General features: G+C 39.8%; 1 protein-coding gene across 1 annotated transcript in view; it reads left to right on the top strand.

The window, feature by feature from the left end:
• The window catches only part of b4galnt1a (beta-1,4-N-acetyl-galactosaminyl transferase 1a), a 38,044-nt gene that overhangs the window by 5,799 nt on the left and 12,823 nt on the right, over window positions 1-19,422 (top strand). The window contains exons 2-9 of the mRNA XM_073823218.1: window positions 8,812-9,029; window positions 9,359-9,535; window positions 9,695-9,801; window positions 10,156-10,196; window positions 12,408-12,588; window positions 16,284-16,376; window positions 16,459-16,646; window positions 16,762-16,902. Of these exons, the coding sequence (XP_073679319.1) occupies window positions 8,812-9,029; window positions 9,359-9,535; window positions 9,695-9,801; window positions 10,156-10,196; window positions 12,408-12,588; window positions 16,284-16,376; window positions 16,459-16,646; window positions 16,762-16,902 (1,146 nt within the window). The remainder of the gene's footprint in view (window positions 1-8,811; window positions 9,030-9,358; window positions 9,536-9,694; window positions 9,802-10,155; window positions 10,197-12,407; window positions 12,589-16,283; window positions 16,377-16,458; window positions 16,647-16,761; window positions 16,903-19,422) is intronic.

Raw genomic sequence — 19,422 nt, 5'->3', positions numbered from 1 at the left:
GTAGAGCTAGACCGCTTCGGCAGGAAGTGCTTCATCGCCTGAGAGGTCTTCTGAACTTCTGCAAACCGCTCAGTGAAGTCCTTCAACGACGTGCCGAACAGACCAGCCGTGGAAAACGGCGCATCAAGAAAAGCTGTGCGCTCGGACTCCGCCATCTCTGAGAGCGTGAGCCACAAGTGCCTTTCTGCAACCGTCAGCGCCGCCATGTTGCGTCCTATGGCCTGAGCTGCCGATTTGGTGGCACGGAGTGCGAGGTCCGTGGCGCTCCTCAAATCCGGTACGCAGATCGCGTCAGGGCCTTCCTCGTCCAGCTTTTGGAGAAGGTCTGCCTGGAAGATCTGCAGCGTGGCCATGGTGTGCAGCGCTGAGGCGGCCTGTCCCGCCGCGGTGAAAGCTCGGTGTAGCAGACTCGACGTCTGTCTGCAGGCCTTAGACGGCAGCGCCGGCTTAGCACGCCGTCCAGCTGAGGGCGGGCATAAGTGGGCCGCGATCGCTTCTTCCACCGGAGGTATCGCTAGGTAACCTCTACTCTCGGCGCCGTCCACTACAGAGAACGCCGGGGAGGAGGATGGGCGCACTCTCGCTGAGTAGGGGGCGCTCCAAGACTTTGCGAGCTCCTGGTGAAGCTCCAGAAGGAAAGGGGCCGGTTTCGCTTGTGACGTCCATTCTCCTTTCGGCAAGAACCGGCCATCCAGCCGGTTGTGAGCAGGCTGCTCAGGTGAGGACCACTCCAGGCCCAGGCTCGCCGTGGCTTGGGTTAAAATCCTCATGAGCTCTGACTCAATAGAGGCTCTCGCGCTGGGTGGGGCGCGGGCAGGGGGGGCGATGTCCGCTAGGCATGGGCCGGTATAAGATTCTGACGGTATGATAACCTTGGATAAAAATATCACGGTTTCACGGTATTACGGTATTGTAATCACTGCTCTACAATGTTACATTTAAATGTCTGGGTAAAAAAAACAACCTTTTTTTCCCCAAACGGATTACAGTATATTTTATTTTAGGAAACATATAGAACATTTTGTAACATGGAACAGAAGGCAAAATAATTAAAATAAATAATTGAATCTTCTTAATTAAATTAAATTGCAGTCACTTGTGTTAAAGGTGCCCCGTGTAATATTTAAGATGATCTCTAGACAGTGGTGCAATAACTATGTTTTCAGGGGTGCATAAAGACCTTAATTAACCATTATGTTTTTATTAACATAGAATCAGCTTGCGAAAAAAACACTGACACAATGATGAACAAGTAATATTCACAATAACATAGTTTTATTGAATGATAAAGTTAATATAATTCCTTAAATTACATTTTAAAAGAAATCTCACTATTCGTTGCTGTCAAAAAAAAAGGTGAGATTTAAATCCTGTATCGGCTTCCGTAGTTCTGTAAAGGGAGGGGTGAGCGGTACTCTGCTGCAATTCACAATCTCGCCGCTAGATGCCACAAAACCTACACACTGCACCTTTAACGTGACAGAAGGCTTAAAAGCAAAGACGTGATTTCACTTTAACTTAATTGTTGTGCTAAAGTTCACAGAAACGTAAAATTAGTACATATAGTCTGCTATTCCCCACTCTGTGTTGTGGGGGTTCACCTCCTTTGGCCGTCCTGAACTTATATTACTGCTGAATCTCACTGACTGTGGATCACGTGCACAAACACAGACACGCGCCTGAGCACTAACCGGTGGGGGAGGGGCTGCATTGTTTTCTCTGCAGGGACGCACACACACAACCTAGTAGGGAGTCCTGCGCTTTCACTTTGACACAGAAAATGCGCATATCGTAGGAACGGTATAACTTTTTTTGTTTCCGGTTTTGAAACCGTGACTTTTTCAAACCGCGGTAAACCTTGAAACCGGTTATCATCCCATGCCTAATGTCCGCAGAGCTCGCCCAGTCCTCGCTGCCTGACGCTGCCAGCGAGCAAGAGTCCTCCTCCTCCTCCATCCCACTCTCCTCGACAGCGACGTCGGCGGGCGCAGCGGCTGACAGCGGCTGCTCCAAATCCGGCACTGAGAAGGTGAGTGTAGGTGAAGCTAGCAGGCGCACCGGCGAGCTTTGACGGCTGGAGGATGATTCCGGTAGCCTCTGGGCACGGCGCTTTTTACGGCGCGGCGCCGCAGCAGGCATAGGAGCGGGCTGCGAGAAGAAGGCCAAGCGAGTCCTCAGAATCGCCATGGCCAGTGACTCGCAATGAGGGCAACCTCCCTCGGCGAGCGCCATCGCAGCATGCTCCTCCCCCAGGCAGGAAACGCACACGGCGTGGCGGTCCCCGTCACTGAGTGCGACTCCGCACGAGTCGCAGGATGGCATCTTTAAAAAGACGCTAGCTCTTTTAGAGTAAATAGCTTAGAAAAGGATATAGTCGCCGGAAAGCGCAGCAGGAAGGCAGGAAGGCGGCGTAGCCAGCAGCTTCAGACTCGTCCCGCTGATGTATGAAGGATGAAAAAATCAGTGTGTAGCTACCTTCGAGCGATATTTATAGGCTTGGATCACGCCACTTTGGGTGGGAGATGACGTATTAGACGCGAAATGCCCTCATTGGAGCTGGCACCACGCCAAGCCTCACTCGATAGGTGCTGCAGTTGCAGCAGAGCAGCCAATAGGCACGCGAGCCGCCTCGCCTATGTCTGCACACTGCGGCAACGCGTTTTACATGAATACAAAATTAAGGATAATTTTTTGGCTTCAATATCTCTCGCGGAAAGGATTTTCCCCAAGCGTAAGATACTTACGCAGTACGAGAGACCTCTCGTAAGAGAACACATTTGGAAGAGTCTAATACCCTCTGGCAAAAGGTGCTCTGATAAAATCAAAATGTACCTTTTTGGACTGAATTCCAAGCACTATGTTTGGTGAAAATCAAACACAGCACATCAGACACCAAAACACACCATACCTACTGTGAAGCATGTTGGTGGCAGGTAGGGGTGTTTCTCTGGGTGATTGGTCAGAATTGATATGAAAATGGATGCTGCCAAGTACATCCAAATTCTTAAGGAAAACCTGGATCCATCTGCTTGACAGCTGGAGATGGGCAGGTCATTCACCTTCCAACCCTAAACATACTGACAAAACAACAACAAAATGTCTTAAGGATAGGAAGGTAAATGTCCTTGAGTGGCCAAGTCAGAGCCCTGACTTAAATCCAATTGAAAATCTGTGGATGGATTTAAAGAGAGCAGTTCATTGTTGCTCACCATAGAATTTGACTGCACTTGAGCTATTCTGCAAGGAAGAATGGGAAAATGTTACCCAATCAAGGTGTGTAAAGCTCTACAGACATATCCAAAAAGACTGATGGCTGTAATTAAAGCAAAAGGCTTCTCTGCAAAGTAATAAATCAATGGGCTGATGACTTTTCCAGTCCTGTTATTCCAGTTTTTGCTGTTGTTGTTGTTTTATTAGTTTGCATAACTGTGGTGTTATTTTCATTCATTGGTTTGGTGTTAGACCAAAATTGTAAATAAAGCTGGAAAAGTTATTTGGAATGGGATTTAATTTTCAGGCTGTATGACACTCACTTAGTCAAACCTCTGAGTGTGTGTGTTGTGTGTGTGTTTGTGGATTTTTTTCTAATGGTGTCAGGACAGTTGCAGGACTATTTCCACCTCTGTATTCAAATATTTTAAACTTTATCTTCAACTTAACTTCACCAACTTGTCGGATTATATTTTGCATAGTAACAGCAGCATCCCAATAAGAACCAATGAAATCAGGATCTTCTTCAGTACTTAAAGTAAACCTACCATACTTGTTTTAACCTTATGCAAGACTGGGTTTTGCGTTTCAACTAGTTTCCATACAGCCTTCAGAGAGGGATGACTTGGCATTTGGCTTTTGACATGAAACCACATTCGGTTTTTGGTTTCTAGGCAGCCAGGTAAACTCAACATTGTTTACACTGTCCAGAGGCAGAATGAAAACACCTCTTACGCACTGAACTACTGACACTGCAAACTACGAGTTAACGCATTTCAATTGAAGAAACAGATAGCCTTAATCCATTTATTTTTTGGTATAGACAGGTAGAAAATGGACAAATGGGTTTGAATTAGGCAGCCGCCAGAGATGGGCACAAGTAGAATTAAGCATCAGTCCTCCCCTTATCTTATGATTGAATCAACTCCAAGAATAGATTCTGAGCTATATTTCCCATTCTTATCCCTGTTCCTATTCTTATAAGTACCTGAACCGTGTGTGTCAGAGATCACTGGTCACTGGACTTTCATCCATGTTGGCCAGTAGCGTCGAAACTGATGTTGAATTGACCACTAAACACCATCATGAACTGAAATGATGCAATAAACATTAATTTACCATTAGATGTAACATACAACCCTAATGTACAAAACTGATAAGAAAAAACTAGGAAGAAACATAGTTATTTCAACAAAAAAAAAAAAAACATCAAATTTGAAATGTAGCACAGGGAACTCTGGGAATGTGAATTTACAATTATTTTCCAAAAATTGTATACTACCGTAAAATTACATGCAATGTCCAATACAGTTTTTCACCGTTTAAAGTAGGGGAACTTACCGTTTAACCATTTAACAGGTTTTTACTGTATTTTTACTGTATTTTACCATTAAATTCACTGTCATTTTTTACAGAGTAGTCTGGACATAAAATATCTAATCAAAGTGAAATGTCTTGACTTGCAACTAAAATAGAAACACTGATAAAAAGGCACGTCTAATATAGAGGAAAGAGTAATAAGAGATTACACAATATAGATATTTCCATATTTCTGCATAAATATGACCGAAAATATCATCAAATTTTCAGTCCTGAAAGTAGACAAACCCCATGAAACAAATGAGACAAAAATATTTTCTTTGTCATTTATTTTCTTATATTCTTATATTTATTTATTTTTGTCATTTATTTATTCAGGAAAATTATCCGATATATAGGATTCCATCTGTTCATCTGGTGTTTTCAATCAATGGGATGACTCTCAGGTGTCAGTGCCTGCCCTGTTTTATTAAAAGAACAGGTATCTATCAAACTCTGATTGTGTTTGTGGAAGTGTATCATGGCACAAACAAACAAGATGTCTGACAGGGCTCTAGACTAACTTTTTGCACTGGTTGCACTGGTGCGCCTAACTTTTTTTCTTAGGTGCACCAGCACAAAAGTTAGGTGCACCCAAATTTTCAACCGCATCACATTTTTCACCGTAGTTTTACAAGTTCACTTTTTTTTTTACTTTTTTATTTTATTTATTTTTTAATCCCTGTCCATATAGGCAATATTGACTTGTAAATGATTAACTAACAATCTGGTCAATATAAAGTTCTTTATTTGAAGCATATTTTTTCCCCCAGTACTTTACCCTACTTTGTGTAATAACGAAAACATTTCAGTGAAAAAATAAGTCCAAAACTCTCTATTTTAACATTTTGAACAACAGGGCTCTACAAATTTTTTTTTTTTTTTTTTTTTTTTTTTTTAATTCTTGTTTTAATTTTTCTCGTAATCAAATGAAAGCATAAACATTTATTTATTTTTAATCAAATGAAAAATAAACTTTTTAATTTTTGGCAAACATATATATGATTTATAAATAGGAATATATAAACACCTACATTATACTGTACAAAAGTAATACATGACTAATATTGTTCTGTTTCATGTTAAACCGTACTTTTATTTTGACAGATTGCCGTGAAGTTTATGTGTGTACAGTATGATATGATGCTTTCTCAAATGAAACGGTAAAAGTGACACAGTAGGTTTGGAGATTGAGTTTATCTGTTCATGTGAGACGCAAATGCCAAAAATTTGCGGGAGCGTCACGCGTGCTTCAGTAGCCTATACGCATGTAGTTAAAAAAAAAAAAATACACGTCTCCACCATTAATACATAGAGGCAAACGGAACATGCAGGATTCATTTTAAACGGTCTTTTTGCCTTTCAGTTTTCATAGACACTAGTCCATATCGCGATTTGAATTAAGTGACAGACCAACTTTTTATTTATCAATCCAGAAATCAACGTATTACGTGGCATTCCGCGCCATAGTAAATTCGGTTTTTATGAATGGAGTCCGCGATCCAGTCCGTGTTTTTGCGGAGGAGGTATTGTAAACGCTTGACAATGTAGAGACATCCTGACTGCATCACATGCATTTTCAAACGTACACACACGTACAGGAATATCTGGACCACAGCCAATCAGAGGGGGGGCGGGATCCGTCCTTCATCTCTGATTGCTTTAGACCACGATATGGGTCTAATGTGTGTCTGTTGTTGAGCAACAGGGAGACTTTAAGAGTGACGGAGTTTCGTTTTTTTCCCCCTCGAACGGCTGGTCGCACCGGTGCAACCTTTGATTTTTTTTAGTCGCACCATTGAGAAATTAGGTCGCACGTGCGACCAAATTGGTCGCACTCTAGAGCCCTGTCTGAGGACCTTAGAAAAAGAGTTGCTGTTGCTCTTTAGGCTAGAAAATGTTAACAAAGCTATATCTAAAGAATCTGAACACAAATCCTCAGTCAGACAGACTGTGTACAAATAGAGAAAATTCAAGACCACTGTTACCCTCTGCAAGAGTGGTCCACCAACAAAGATCCCTCTAAAAGCAAGACGTGTAATAGTCTGTGAGGTTGCGAAGGACCCCAGGGTAACTTCGAAGCAACTAAAGGCCTTTCTTACATTGGCTGTTAATGTTCATGAGCCCATCATCAGAAGAACACCCGAGTTGGAAGAAGAAAGTCACCTGCTCTCTAAAAAGAGCATTGCTGCCCATCTGCAGTTTGCTAAAGATCATGTGCACAAGCCAGAGGGCTATTGGAGAAATGTTTTGTGGATAGATGAGACCAAAATAAAACTCGGAATTTGTTCTCTGCATTTAACCCATCCAAGTGCACACACACCGTAGTTAACACACCTGGAGCAGTAGGCAGCTATATTGCTGAGGCGCCTGGGGAGCAGTTGGGGGGTTAGGTGCCTAGCTCAATGGTCTCACCTCAGTCATGGTATTGAAGGTGGAAGAGAAACCAAAAGTGGGATGAAACAGCGTAATGTTACAGAGCTGTCAGTCAGCGTCCGTGGACAGGACCTAAACAATGTGATGTCACATTGCTTAGAGAATCAAAACATCATGCCTAGTGAGACTGGTTTGGTTTAATGGGGATTAATAAATAAGGAGTGGGTGAATTTTTATTATTGTAGGCATGGGTGACATTAGGGAAGGGGGGCAGTTGCCCAGGCCCATCATGTTTTTGCAGCATTAAGCAATAGCCAATCACAGACATACAGTATCTGTTGATTTCTTGAATGCAATGGCCAATCAGGAATGTTTTAGTTTGTCAGAATTTACTCACTGCTGAAAGCGCCAGATCGTGAATCATCTCATGACTAAGTGCAGACACGATGTAAATTAGAGATTCATTGTGTAGTTTAGAGAGCTTCTTTGATTGTAATGGAACTTTGTGAGATTGCGATGAATTAAGATAAGTGACGCTTTTAAGTGATAATAAAGGAAGCGCTTTCTAGGTGTCACACCTCTTTGTACTGTCTGTGTTGGTTTTTCCCTCATGTGCCCATTGTCACACCCCTTTGGACTTTACATGTTGGTTTCTCCCTCTGTTGCCCATATTTGGTTATTTCCTATTCCTGTCTAAATTAAGTCATTATTAGTTTATCACCATCACCTGTCCTTATACCTGTTGTGGATATTATTAAAAGACGTGTTATTGCATTTGGTCTTCATGCGCCTCCTTCTCCACACACACCCATGACACTAGTCTATAATCCATTCGTAATTAGTATGAAACCTTTTTTCAGACACATACATGCTGAACAGTTTCGTGAATGACGTCTGCATATTTATGCTGGATTCATTCTTGAAATAGCAGTGACTGACACAGTGATAACCAAAGCAATGGACGAAAAAAAAAGAAGCAAGAGTAGCCTCAGTAATTTATTTCTGGAACCCATACTGGCCAAACTACCACAAACAGCACGTGTCCTGAACGAGATCTAGTTCACAGACCAAAAGCGTGGGTAAACTTTATTGAGATCGGGTCAAATCAACCAGTAGTCTAATTCATTTCCAGTTAAAAGCTTGTCCACTGTATAGTAAACCTCTAAGTTATTCTTGATTGAGCTGTATTGACTGTTTTAAAGCGTTGCAATACTTTTTCTTTTTTTTTGTCTTGCCCCCCTGACTCAAGAGTCAAATGTCACCCATGGTTGTAGGGTGGCTGTGGTCACAAACTGCCAACATGCATAATAGGTGCCCTTTAAAAAATAAATGACACAGAAAATATTTTTGTCTCATTTGCATGCAGGTAGGCAGAATATTTTCTTCCCAATGCTAGATGGACCTGTTTTCTCTGACATCTGCAGCTTGTGTACATGATAAAGAGGCTGACGTACTGGCTTTTGAAAATACAAAAATACTAAACTTGTGTATTTATATACAAATTACTTTTTTTTTTTTTTTTTTTTCAAATTTACTGCCCATACCTGGCAACTGCTGAATTTTTGAAGGTTGAATAGACATGCTACACAACAATTTATCTGACTAAGCACCCAGTTCCATAACACCGATGAGGAATACAAATGTAAGAAAATAAACCAGGGCCTTGCTTTGCATTTCAGCTGTTGCTGCAGTTGGTTGGTTGAATGTAATCGCCTGGTTTGAGACATGCAGAATTTTTTACTGACCAAGATGAATGCAAAGCAGGGCCTGGACTGGTTTATCATTATAACAGTCATTTATAATCAACCATGTCCTGAAGGGGCAATAGTACCCAATACCTTTCTTCTGTTCTTTTTTGTGTCTTAGGCAATTATGCGTGGTGTAAATAAGAAAGCAGTGGCAGTTTTGCTGGTGGTCTTGCCGCTCATAGCCATGCTCATTAACCACTGGAACTCATACACCGTTACGGCGATTGACGTGCTACAAGGACCTGACTCTTTAAAAGTGCTGCTGGAAGAAAGGACACAAAACATGGGCCACAAAAATGACCACATTCCTTACCACATCAAAGATGGCATGTCAAAGTGAGTAGAAGCAATTATAGGTAAAAGAAACTGTGCACCAGTTTAGCTTTGCTACAAAACCACTTCCTGAGTGTTTTGCAGTTTGTTTTTGTGACTGTTAGATTGCTATCTCACATTTGTCGTCATTCAGTTCCGCTGGAAATTAAAAACCACATTATTTAAAATGAAAACAAGGAAACTTATTATAATTCACAAATCATATCCACATTACCTGTGGTAGTGGCACCTCTTCCACTTCACAATATTTTTTGTAAGTACATTGATTTAAAAACATGATGTGTGGCTTGATTTTTGCACTTTGTTTTAATATGCTTTTTACTTTTAACCAGGACTCTTGCCAATAATGGGTGCGTTTGTGAAGGCGACAAACCAGGCATTAATTTTCCATTCGCTCAGCTGCTGTTTCCTAAAGTATCGGCTACCCAGCTACATGCATCCTTCCAAGACTCAAACCTGCAAAATGCAAGGGAATACAGAAATAAAGAGTATCTTAGTTTCCGTAAGAGGTGGTGCATCATTTTTACCATATTTTTGCATTCCAAAATATTGCCGTTGCTCATTTTGAGGAAACCTTTTAAAATATATCTTTATTGTTCCACTGGAAAAAGAAAGATTTGGAATTACATAAATAAATGACTTTTAAGTGAAGTGTTTTCTTTATTCAGGACATATACTGCTGCGGACTCCCTTATCATAGCCGAAGCCAACAGCCCTCTTCAGTACCCTACGCAGGGTGTGGAAGTCAGGCCAAGAAGGTCCATTCTAATTCCTGGTAAAATACAATCAATATGTTTTTATATGTAAAAACAGATTTGCTCAGTTCGTCTTTCAGAACCACTGATCAAAGCTAATTTTTTGTTTAATCAGAGCGAACCAATACAGACAAATCAAATTGTCCTTAAGCTTTAGACCATTTGCTGTGAATGTTATTAGAGACAGTGTTCACATATACATGACATAATTGAATGTGTGTCTGACAGATTGATAAAGATGTTAAATAACATTTTGGTTCTGCCTGATGTTCCATCAAAGATTATGATCAGTAAAAACACACTTTTGCTAAGTATGTAAGCTTTATCTTTACATGAGCAAGATCACACAATAAGTCTGTTTTGGGGTTTTTAAGGTTTGAGTTTGAACCAAATATCCAAAGAGGGGCCTTATTTGGTAAGTACACACTTATTCTTTTTGCTTATAAATGCGTTTCATTAAATGAATTGACAGAATTGTCATTCTAAACCTGTATTCTATTTTCTCCTGTGGTACAGAACACAGGCCTATTTCATAATGAAAAGACTCACTAGAACAATGTTAAACATTTATATTATATATTGTGCTGACTTGTGTACTTTCATTATCCCAAGTGTTTAAAAGAATGTTTAAATCCAGAGAAATAAGCTATTTTCAACTAGTCTAATGGGCCGTGTCATGCGTCGCCTGCCAATGACATCATGCACCCTTAATTTTCCAGTTTTATTTTGTAGAAAACAAGGCAACAAGATGCTTTAATATGTTATATGATACAGATACAGTATATGTTATGCATTTTATTAGACAGGTGACAAACGCACAGAGTAGCATTTTAACAGAACTTTCAACACACAAATGTATCTAGAATGATAAAACAGCGCTGCTTTTTCTAATTGTCTCTTTTATCTCTTGTCTTGTCAACGCCCCTCCTCCAACCCGTCTCCTCACCTTCAGCCCATAGGGGGGAGCGCTTATAGGGTTCGGGCCAGTGCTGAGCTCGGACCCCTCCCCCCGGGCGGGGGAGAGCCACGGGCTCGGGAATGACTACCGAGCTCGAGGCCCTCTCCCGGACAGCGCGCCAAATACGCACAACCTTTCGCTCAGTTCATTATCTGTAAGAGGGAACTCGTGAAATACGCATGACTGGAAGAAGCAGAAGTGGTGAACTGTGGCAAAATGAAAGTTCTGTCTCTCATTAGCAATCCTTCCAGCATCCTCGTTTTGCTTTCACAAGTTTTAGCCCCACCCTGCTTCATACTACAGTGACCTTAATAAGTCTTTAATAGATTAGCACATCCATTGACATGATTTCTGCCCGAGTCCTGATGGATTACATCGGCTGTGATCCATCACTTCCATGATTTCACACTAAATCACGGCGTCATCAAACTATGCCTTTGTTTCATTGTTTGTTTTGAATATGCACCCTCTAGTTGCGAAAAGTACATATTGTGCTTTTAAATGTACATATTGTGCTTTTAAATGTGCGAGTTTAACGCGCTTTGTTTAACCAACAAGACTGAGAACACAGGGAGAATAAATAGGATTGGAAGTTAGGAGGGTAACAAGGAAAGCAGGTAGGGCAAATAAACCAATAAGTTAAATAAGGGGCGGGGACGGGGTTAAGACAACTGACAGAGGAGTACATGGCACAAAAAAACACGACACACATGCTGCCAATAAGAGTGCTCACCGACTGAGTGTCCACACAAAAAATGACAACACAAAACTATGCTGCCAATGATAAAGGGCTGCGTGCAACACAAAACAACACGAATGCTTGGCCAATGAAAACATAAACCAGTTACAAAAATACAGAAAAGACAAAACTTAGAGAATGAATGTCCGAACTGCAAAACTGAACCAGAGATTTTCTTACTATTGGGAGATGAGAGGGTCTGTATTACTTAGTATTGGAGAAAGCGTAAGGGTCAACTTGGATTATGTGTGCCTTGATAACCAATCATATTACGTCATTGAATTTCAGAGTTGTGTGACACTCATTCGCTGTTTACAGATACCATAGGAATGAATGGGAAGTGCTGTATGCTGAATCCCACCAGTCGCAAAAAAAGCTGTTTTATAAGAGAAGTCACTGACTTTTTGAAACAGGTGAAATTCAGCTTACGGCACTTCTCATTCATTCCTATGGTATCCGTAAACGGCGAGTGTAGTGTGAATGAAAATATATATATATTTTTCTGTAATTCATTTCTGAAATTACATTTATAGTTACACTGTTGACCCATCTCTTACACCTTAACCCACCCTTAAACCTACCCATACCACCCGTCCCAAACCTTAAACCTACCGTATCCCATCTCAATAGCAGTAGAAGTGTTTTGAAGTATAATATGAACACAATAAGTACATTGTACTAATTTTTTTTATGTAAGTACATAGTATAGGTCACCTAATATTAAGTGGGACCAAATTATTCTTAATCATTTCTTGTGTTCTGCAGAATAAAATAACAGCATACAGGTTTGAAATGACAAAATATTGTTTTCATTTTGGGGCGAGCTATCCCTTTATGGATATAAGTCAAATAAAGCTTCCTCATTGAAAGACTATAATTTTTTTTATCTGCTTCACTGTTTTTTTTTTTTCATACAATATTATTTGCAGGTAGATCTGATTGCTACAATGGGAACATTCAATACGGCAGCACTGGTGAATGGAGTGCAAGTCAAAGGGGAAGGAGAGATGTGTATTAGTTTTATGAGCACATCACTGGCCTCCCTAAACAAACAGCTAGAGTTTGTTACCTACACAAACACACGGTTCCATCCCAACACAGCTGACGTAGGTGAGACCACATTCTTTCCATTGGAAATACACTGTAAAAACAAACCTATAGAATATATACAAGACAATTAAGGTAATAATTCGTTTAGGTACTGGCTAGATTTCATGCCACGGGTTAAGCAAAGACTAGAAATGTTCAGTTTTAAGTGTTTAGTCATTTTGAAGACGAATTAAGTAGAAACTAAATGTTTAGAAATAGTGTTGCTTTAGTAATTTTTCTTTCACTTTTATAGTGTGGCTATTTTCTTTAATGTGACAACAACCCAAAATTGAGTTATGCAAACAACAACAACAATGTATTATCTCATTCACTCTTTTAGAAGTATGTCCTCCACCCCTTTTACAAATACAATAAACTTGAGCACTGAGCAAACAGCTTCATAATTACCTATTGTGATGTACAATAACATATGTACACAACTAGCATATGTTGTTTGTCATCTTGTGTAGCAGGTTCCGGTGATGATATTATAATGACATAGAGAATAGAGCCACCTACAAGGATTTATAGAGTAGAATAATAAAATTATTAAAGTCTGTGTAAATGCAATTCAGAGAATTGTTTGTAAACACATTATAAATGTTATAAATGTATTGCTGAAAAAACTTCAGACTGTAAACTGTGTAGTACTGAATTGTGAACCTTTAAACAGTTCATCACCATTTTTGCATTCAGGTTTTTTTTTTGTCTGCCTTTTGCCATGTCACTCCTCGCTATCACACACAAACATGTCAACAACTAGACTTTATCCTCATTATTGTGGGAAGACTAATTCTAATGCCCACTGACAAAAAAATTATCAGTATTTAATTTTAATGGTAGGTTTATTTTAACAGTGAGAGACAGAATAACAACAACAAAAAAATCCAGAAGAACGCATTTCAAAGAAGTTATAAATTGATTTGAATTTTAATGAGTAAAATAAGTATTTGATTCCCTATAAATCAGCAAGATTTATGGCTCCCAGGTGTCTTTAATACAGGTAAAGAGCTGAGATTAGGAGCACTCTCTTAAAGGTAGTGCTCCTAATCTCAGCTTGTTACCTGTACACTCCCTGACAAAAGTCTTGTCGCCTATCCAAGTTGTTGGAACAACAAATAATAACTTGACTTCTAGTTGATCATTTGGAATCAGAAGTGGCTTATATGAAAGGCAAAGGCCTCTGGATTACGCTTATTTTACCAAAATAAAATCTTATGCCTTGATTTTTAATTATTTAATTAGGACAGAAAGGTCAGACTTTGCTTAGACAAAAGTCTTGTCACATCTTTAAAGGATTCAACCAATCACAGATTAGAGTGTCACCTGTGACAGATACTGTAATTAACACAATCCCAGGTGTGTAGAAGAAGAACCCCATCACACCCAACCTTCATTTGAAATGCATCCTGACCTGACAGCATGCCAAAGATTCAACCACAGACCAAAGTGCTGATCATCAAGAGCCTGAAGACCAAGTCTCCTGCTGAGGCAGCAGACATCTTTAATGTATCTAAACATCAAGTGGAGAGGATAATAAAAAGATTTGAAGAAACTGGTGAAGTTCATGACAGGCCCAGGTCAGACAGACCCCATAAGACAACTGTTTGAGAGGACCGTTTGTTGGTTCGACAGTCCAGGGCCAGCCATTTTTCAACTGCAGCAGAGCTACATGACAACTGGTCACCAGAAACCCCTGTATCTACAAGAACAGTTTGTCGAATTCTTTCATGCAGTGGTCTCAATGGTCGAATTAGTGCTCAGAAACCAGCATTAAACAGAAGACAACTAAGAAATCATGTTGCATTTGCCAAGGCCCACAGCTTGCAGAAAGGATGGACCGTGGAAAAGTGGGATCAGATTCCAAACTCTCCACCATGGCCAAGACCAAAGGGCTGTTCAAGAATGTCAGGGACAAGTTTGTAGACCTACACAAAGCTGGAATGGGCTACAAGACCATCGCCAAGCAGCTTGTTGAGAAGGTGACAACAACTGGTGCAATTTTTTTCAAATGGAAAAAACACAAAATAATTGTCAATCTCCCTTTGTCTGGGGATCCATGTGGAGTTTCAATGATCATGAGAACGGTGAGGAATCAGCCCAGAACTACAAGGGGAGGCTCTTGTCAATGATCACAAGGCGGCTAAGACAATAGTCACCAAGAAAACAATTGGTAACACACTACACCGTGGAAAACTAAAATCCTGCAGCGCCCCCGCAAGGTCCACCTGCTCAAGGAAGCACATGTACAGGCCCTGAAGCTTGCCAATGAACATCTAAATGATTCAGAGGAGAACTGGGTGAAAGTGTTGTGGTCAGACCAAAATTTAACTTTTTGGCATCAACTCAACTCGCCATGTTTGGAGGAGGAGAAGTAATGCTGCCTATGACCCCAAGAACACCATCCCCACCATCAAACTTGGAGGTGGAAACATTATGCTTTGGGGTGTTTTTCTGCTAAGGGGACAGGACAACTGCACCACATCAAAGGGACGATGGACAGGGCCGTGTACCGTCAAAACTTGGGTGAGAACCTCCTTCCCTCAGCCAGGGCATTGGAAATGGGTCTGGATAGGTATTCCAGCATGACAATGACCCAAAACACATGGCCAAGGCAACAAAAGAGTGGCTCAAGAAGAAGCACATTAAGGGCCTGGCCTAGCCAGTCTCCAGACCTTAATTCTATAGACGGTTTCATCGGGCGCACGCGCCTGGACCTAAGTTAACTTCCGGTCTGTGTTTGTTTATCTGTCTGGTTTGTGTCGCGGGCTACAAACGCAGCTAATAAGGAGTAATGAAGTTGGTCTCAGGTTATTGTGCTGTGGTATGTGTTTCCCAAACATTTATTTATTTGTGGCGACCTGCCACGATATAAAAACCGACTGATTTTCCAATAGACTTCGTTGAATAAACGTAATGCAAGTTTAAAAATCAAACCGAGGCGTGGGTGTTTTTTTATCACTGTATTTCTGAAGAAAGATTGTCTTTAGAAAATGTCATTTTCATTTCATCCTGCATAAGGCAGCGTTTTTAATTTTTAAGAGCTGCTTTGTCTATAGCCATTACCGGGGAAACCTCGTTTCTCGTGCTTAAAGCACCTCCTGCTGGTAGTGGATGAGTTTGCATTTTTAATAAATCAGTCTAATTTACGCAGCCAACATATTTCGCTTGTTATTAAAAAAATAATCTACTCTAGAAGGACTTAGCTGTTGTTATTGATTCTATTTGGATGTCTACCGGAAGTTAAGTTTGGGCCACAAAAGCGCGCATGCGCAGTAACGTTTGTTTATGTTGTTGCCGTTGAAACCGTCTATAGAAAATCTGCCTTTAAACCTTAATGACTTGGAGAGAATCTGCAAAAAGGAGTGGGACAAAATTCCTCCTGAGATGTGTGCAAACCTGGTGGCCAACTACAAGAAATGTCTGACTTCTGTGATCGCCAACAAGGGTTTTGCCACCAAGTACTAAGTCATGTTTTTTTTACTTAAAAAATACTTATTTTATTCTGTCTTTCACTGTTCAAATAAACCTACCATTAAAATTACAGATCATTTCTTTGTCAGTGGGGATCAAAATCAGCAGGGGATAAAATTATTTTTTCCCTCAGTGTACTGTATTAGAATTCATTTATGCCATAATGCATGCTTATCTCTATATTCAGCAGAATTTTTGTGTCTTTTTTATTTATATAACACCATTTCTTTCGTCTATGACAGTACAATTTAAAGCAAGTATATTCCAGGCCTCCTTCACGATTAGGATCAGACATCCACCCATGCCTAAATTCTATAATCCTGGACCCAAAAATGGTAAAACAGGTATAATTATTAATCAACTCATAATCAACATTTATTGGAAATTTTTTGATTTTTGATATTGTCCTCCTTACAGGATACAATATAAGCACTCTGGTCACAATTGCCACAAAAACATTTTTACGCTATGATAAACTTCAAGATTTGATCACCAGCATTCGCCAGTTCTACCCCACTATAACTATAGTGATTGCTGATGACACAGAGGAGCCTAAACCTGTAACTGGACCCTACATTGAACATTATATCATGCCCTTTGGCAAGGTATGGATTTTATATGTTTATATTCTTTTGTATAAACTCAGCAAAGGCTATTTGAGCTATTATGTTTTCTTTTAAGGACAAATCAATTTAAAATGCTCTCTGCTCCTCATTACAGGGCTGGTTTGCTGGCCGTAACCTGGCCGTCTCTCAGGTAGCAACCAAATACGTGCTTTGGGTGGATGATGACTTTATTTTTACCTCAAGCACCAAATTGGAAAAAATGGTGGATATTTTAGACAGAACAACTTTGGACCTGGTGAGAGTCTTTTCAATCATCTGTTAATACCAAGACAATTTTTTTACAGTCTGGTCCAACCAGTCATGTTCTTACATGTAAATTGATGAGAACTGTGACTCAGAAATAATGACTACATTGAATAGGCTGTAAATGATTTAATTTCTTGCTCCTACATAAGAATCCACACCTTTGTGATTTAGAAACAGGAGTGATAAGAAACTGCTTTACAAAATCTCTCAAACACCTGCACTTGTGTCATACTGCTGTGGCTTTGTCTTGCAGCTGGCTAAAATGAATAAAATCATATTGCACTCTTAAACTATTAATCACATGCCAAGGAATTACATTTGGAGACAACTTCCTAATATTTTATACAGCAAAAAACTAGGTGACATGGTTGTTTTTGGGTTGGTTTCAAACAAATGAGATTCAAAGATAACTTAAACAGAAAATTGTAAGATGCAAAAGAGAACGCAGGAACACCATGCAGCTGCGGATTAGTTTACATGCCTCAACAAGCACCACAACTTTCTTGTGTTGTATGTATCTGTATGTATTTTTTCGTAAAGTGTGGCCCTATCATATGAACATTTACTTATATTTGGAGAGACACAGAAACATGTGGTATTAATGCATGACACTTCTGGTAAAGATTACTAATGAAATTGCATAAACAAGGGTTTCATAAGTTTTGTAATAAGGAGTACTGATGAAATAGTTTCTCAAGCTTAGTTGCAGGGCGTGACCATAAAGATAAACAATCTTGTGAGGGTGAATTCACTTAATTACTTACTTGGGTTTTTTGCTACTTAATGCAAGTTTAGTCATTTGAGAAATATTAACATTAAAGACTTCTCAGGGTTTTAACAAAACAGTGTATAGTTGCTTTTTTGTCAATTCACACCATAGAGATCTATTACCCTCTTCTAATTCCCAAAAAAGGCTTTATATTTACCCAGCTCACTCTTGTAATGTCTAATTCTCTTATACAAATTTAGACGTATTTTAAACAGCAGGGTCACCAAACTCGACAAGGCATTCCTTTGCAACTAACACTTCCTGTAGAGAAGCATTTACTGTAAACGGAGCTCCGCATATATTAAACCAGCATCCCATAAGTTTAATTGAATCGTAGCGTTTGTGAATTCACAATAGCATTATGCTTTATTATGATTTTTAAATGTGTTTATATCATGCCTTGAAAAACGGTCTAATAATGCGTTTTATGGATTCACAAAAAAAATCGAGGATTTTTTTTAATCGAGTACTCAAACTGAATCCAGGAATCGCGACAGCCCTTCACAAAAAATAAAGGTGCTTCAAAAGGTTCTTCAAGCAATGCCATAGAAGAATCATTTTGGGTTCCACAAAGAACCATTCAGTCAAAGGTTCTTTAAATAACCATTTCTTGCTTACCTTTTTTATAATCTGAAGAACAGTATTTGCCACAAAGAACACATTGTGAAACAGAAAGGCTCTTAAGATGTTAAAGGTTCTTTATGGAACCAATAAGTAATCACTTCACAAGCACAATAAGAGTCAGAGCCGTTGAGAAACACTCCCAGAGTATTTGGATTATGGGATTCCCATGCCATTTTATTAGGTGTAATTATTTAATTAAAAAAATCCGGTTAAGCTTGAAAAATTTCATAAACAAGAGCTAAGGGCATTGACACTTATAAGCACATTTTCTCCTCTAGGAGATACTACATTTGAAAATAGCTCTTTTTTAATGGTTTGATAATATCCTATTAGTCAGTAGGCTATTAAACAATAGAGTTTGATGGAACAGTAAGATTATTTATTCCATGGAATGTCTGGATACTGGATTCTGATTGGCTGGCAGGTATGCAGTAAGTAAGGGATAATCGACGGTTTGCCGTGCGTTAAAGGATTTTAAATGCACGACGTGGAGTCTAATAACCGCCCGACGCAAAGCGGAGGGTGGTTGCCTCCGCGAAGTGCATTTTAAATCCTTTAACGCACGGCAAGCCGTTGATTATCCCGCTTATTCCATGGTTATAGACAGATTAAAACTAGGATTGATATTTGCAGCGCAAAATTTGACTGAATGGATAAAAAAGACGGTTATTTTCGTCAGTTATGACACGCAGCTCTAGCATTCTGGCCGCTTCAAATCAGACTCAGAGATTAAATAGTCCGGTAAAAATCACATTTATTTGAATGAAATATAGCATTTGTTTCAGTAGATTATCGATCGACCAAGAGAGAGTGTGAAGGCAAGAGAGATGACAGTTGTGTGTGTGCGTAAGGTTACCTGGCTGCAATGCTGTGCGTCTCTCTCTACAAACAACAATTCATTCAAAAACAGCAGTTTTACCACCCCGTTGCTGAGGAATATAATGTAGCGATCTCGTATCTATGCTATTTTAATAAGGATCGCAGGCAAACACTGACAAGAAGTTTATGTATGTGCGCAGCACAATGCGATCTCCGACCTCTCTCTCTCTCTCTCTCTCTCTCTCTCTCTCTCTCTCTGTGCTTTTGTGTGCATCAATTAAAGCAGCGCATTAATAT

This window comes from Garra rufa, chromosome 18 (genome assembly GCF_049309525.1).
Source record: "Garra rufa chromosome 18, GarRuf1.0, whole genome shotgun sequence".
Taxonomy (NCBI): Eukaryota; Metazoa; Chordata; class Actinopteri; order Cypriniformes; family Cyprinidae; genus Garra; species Garra rufa.
The sequence above is the reverse complement of the archived record's forward strand: the minus strand, read 5'-3'. Positions and strand labels throughout refer to the sequence as shown.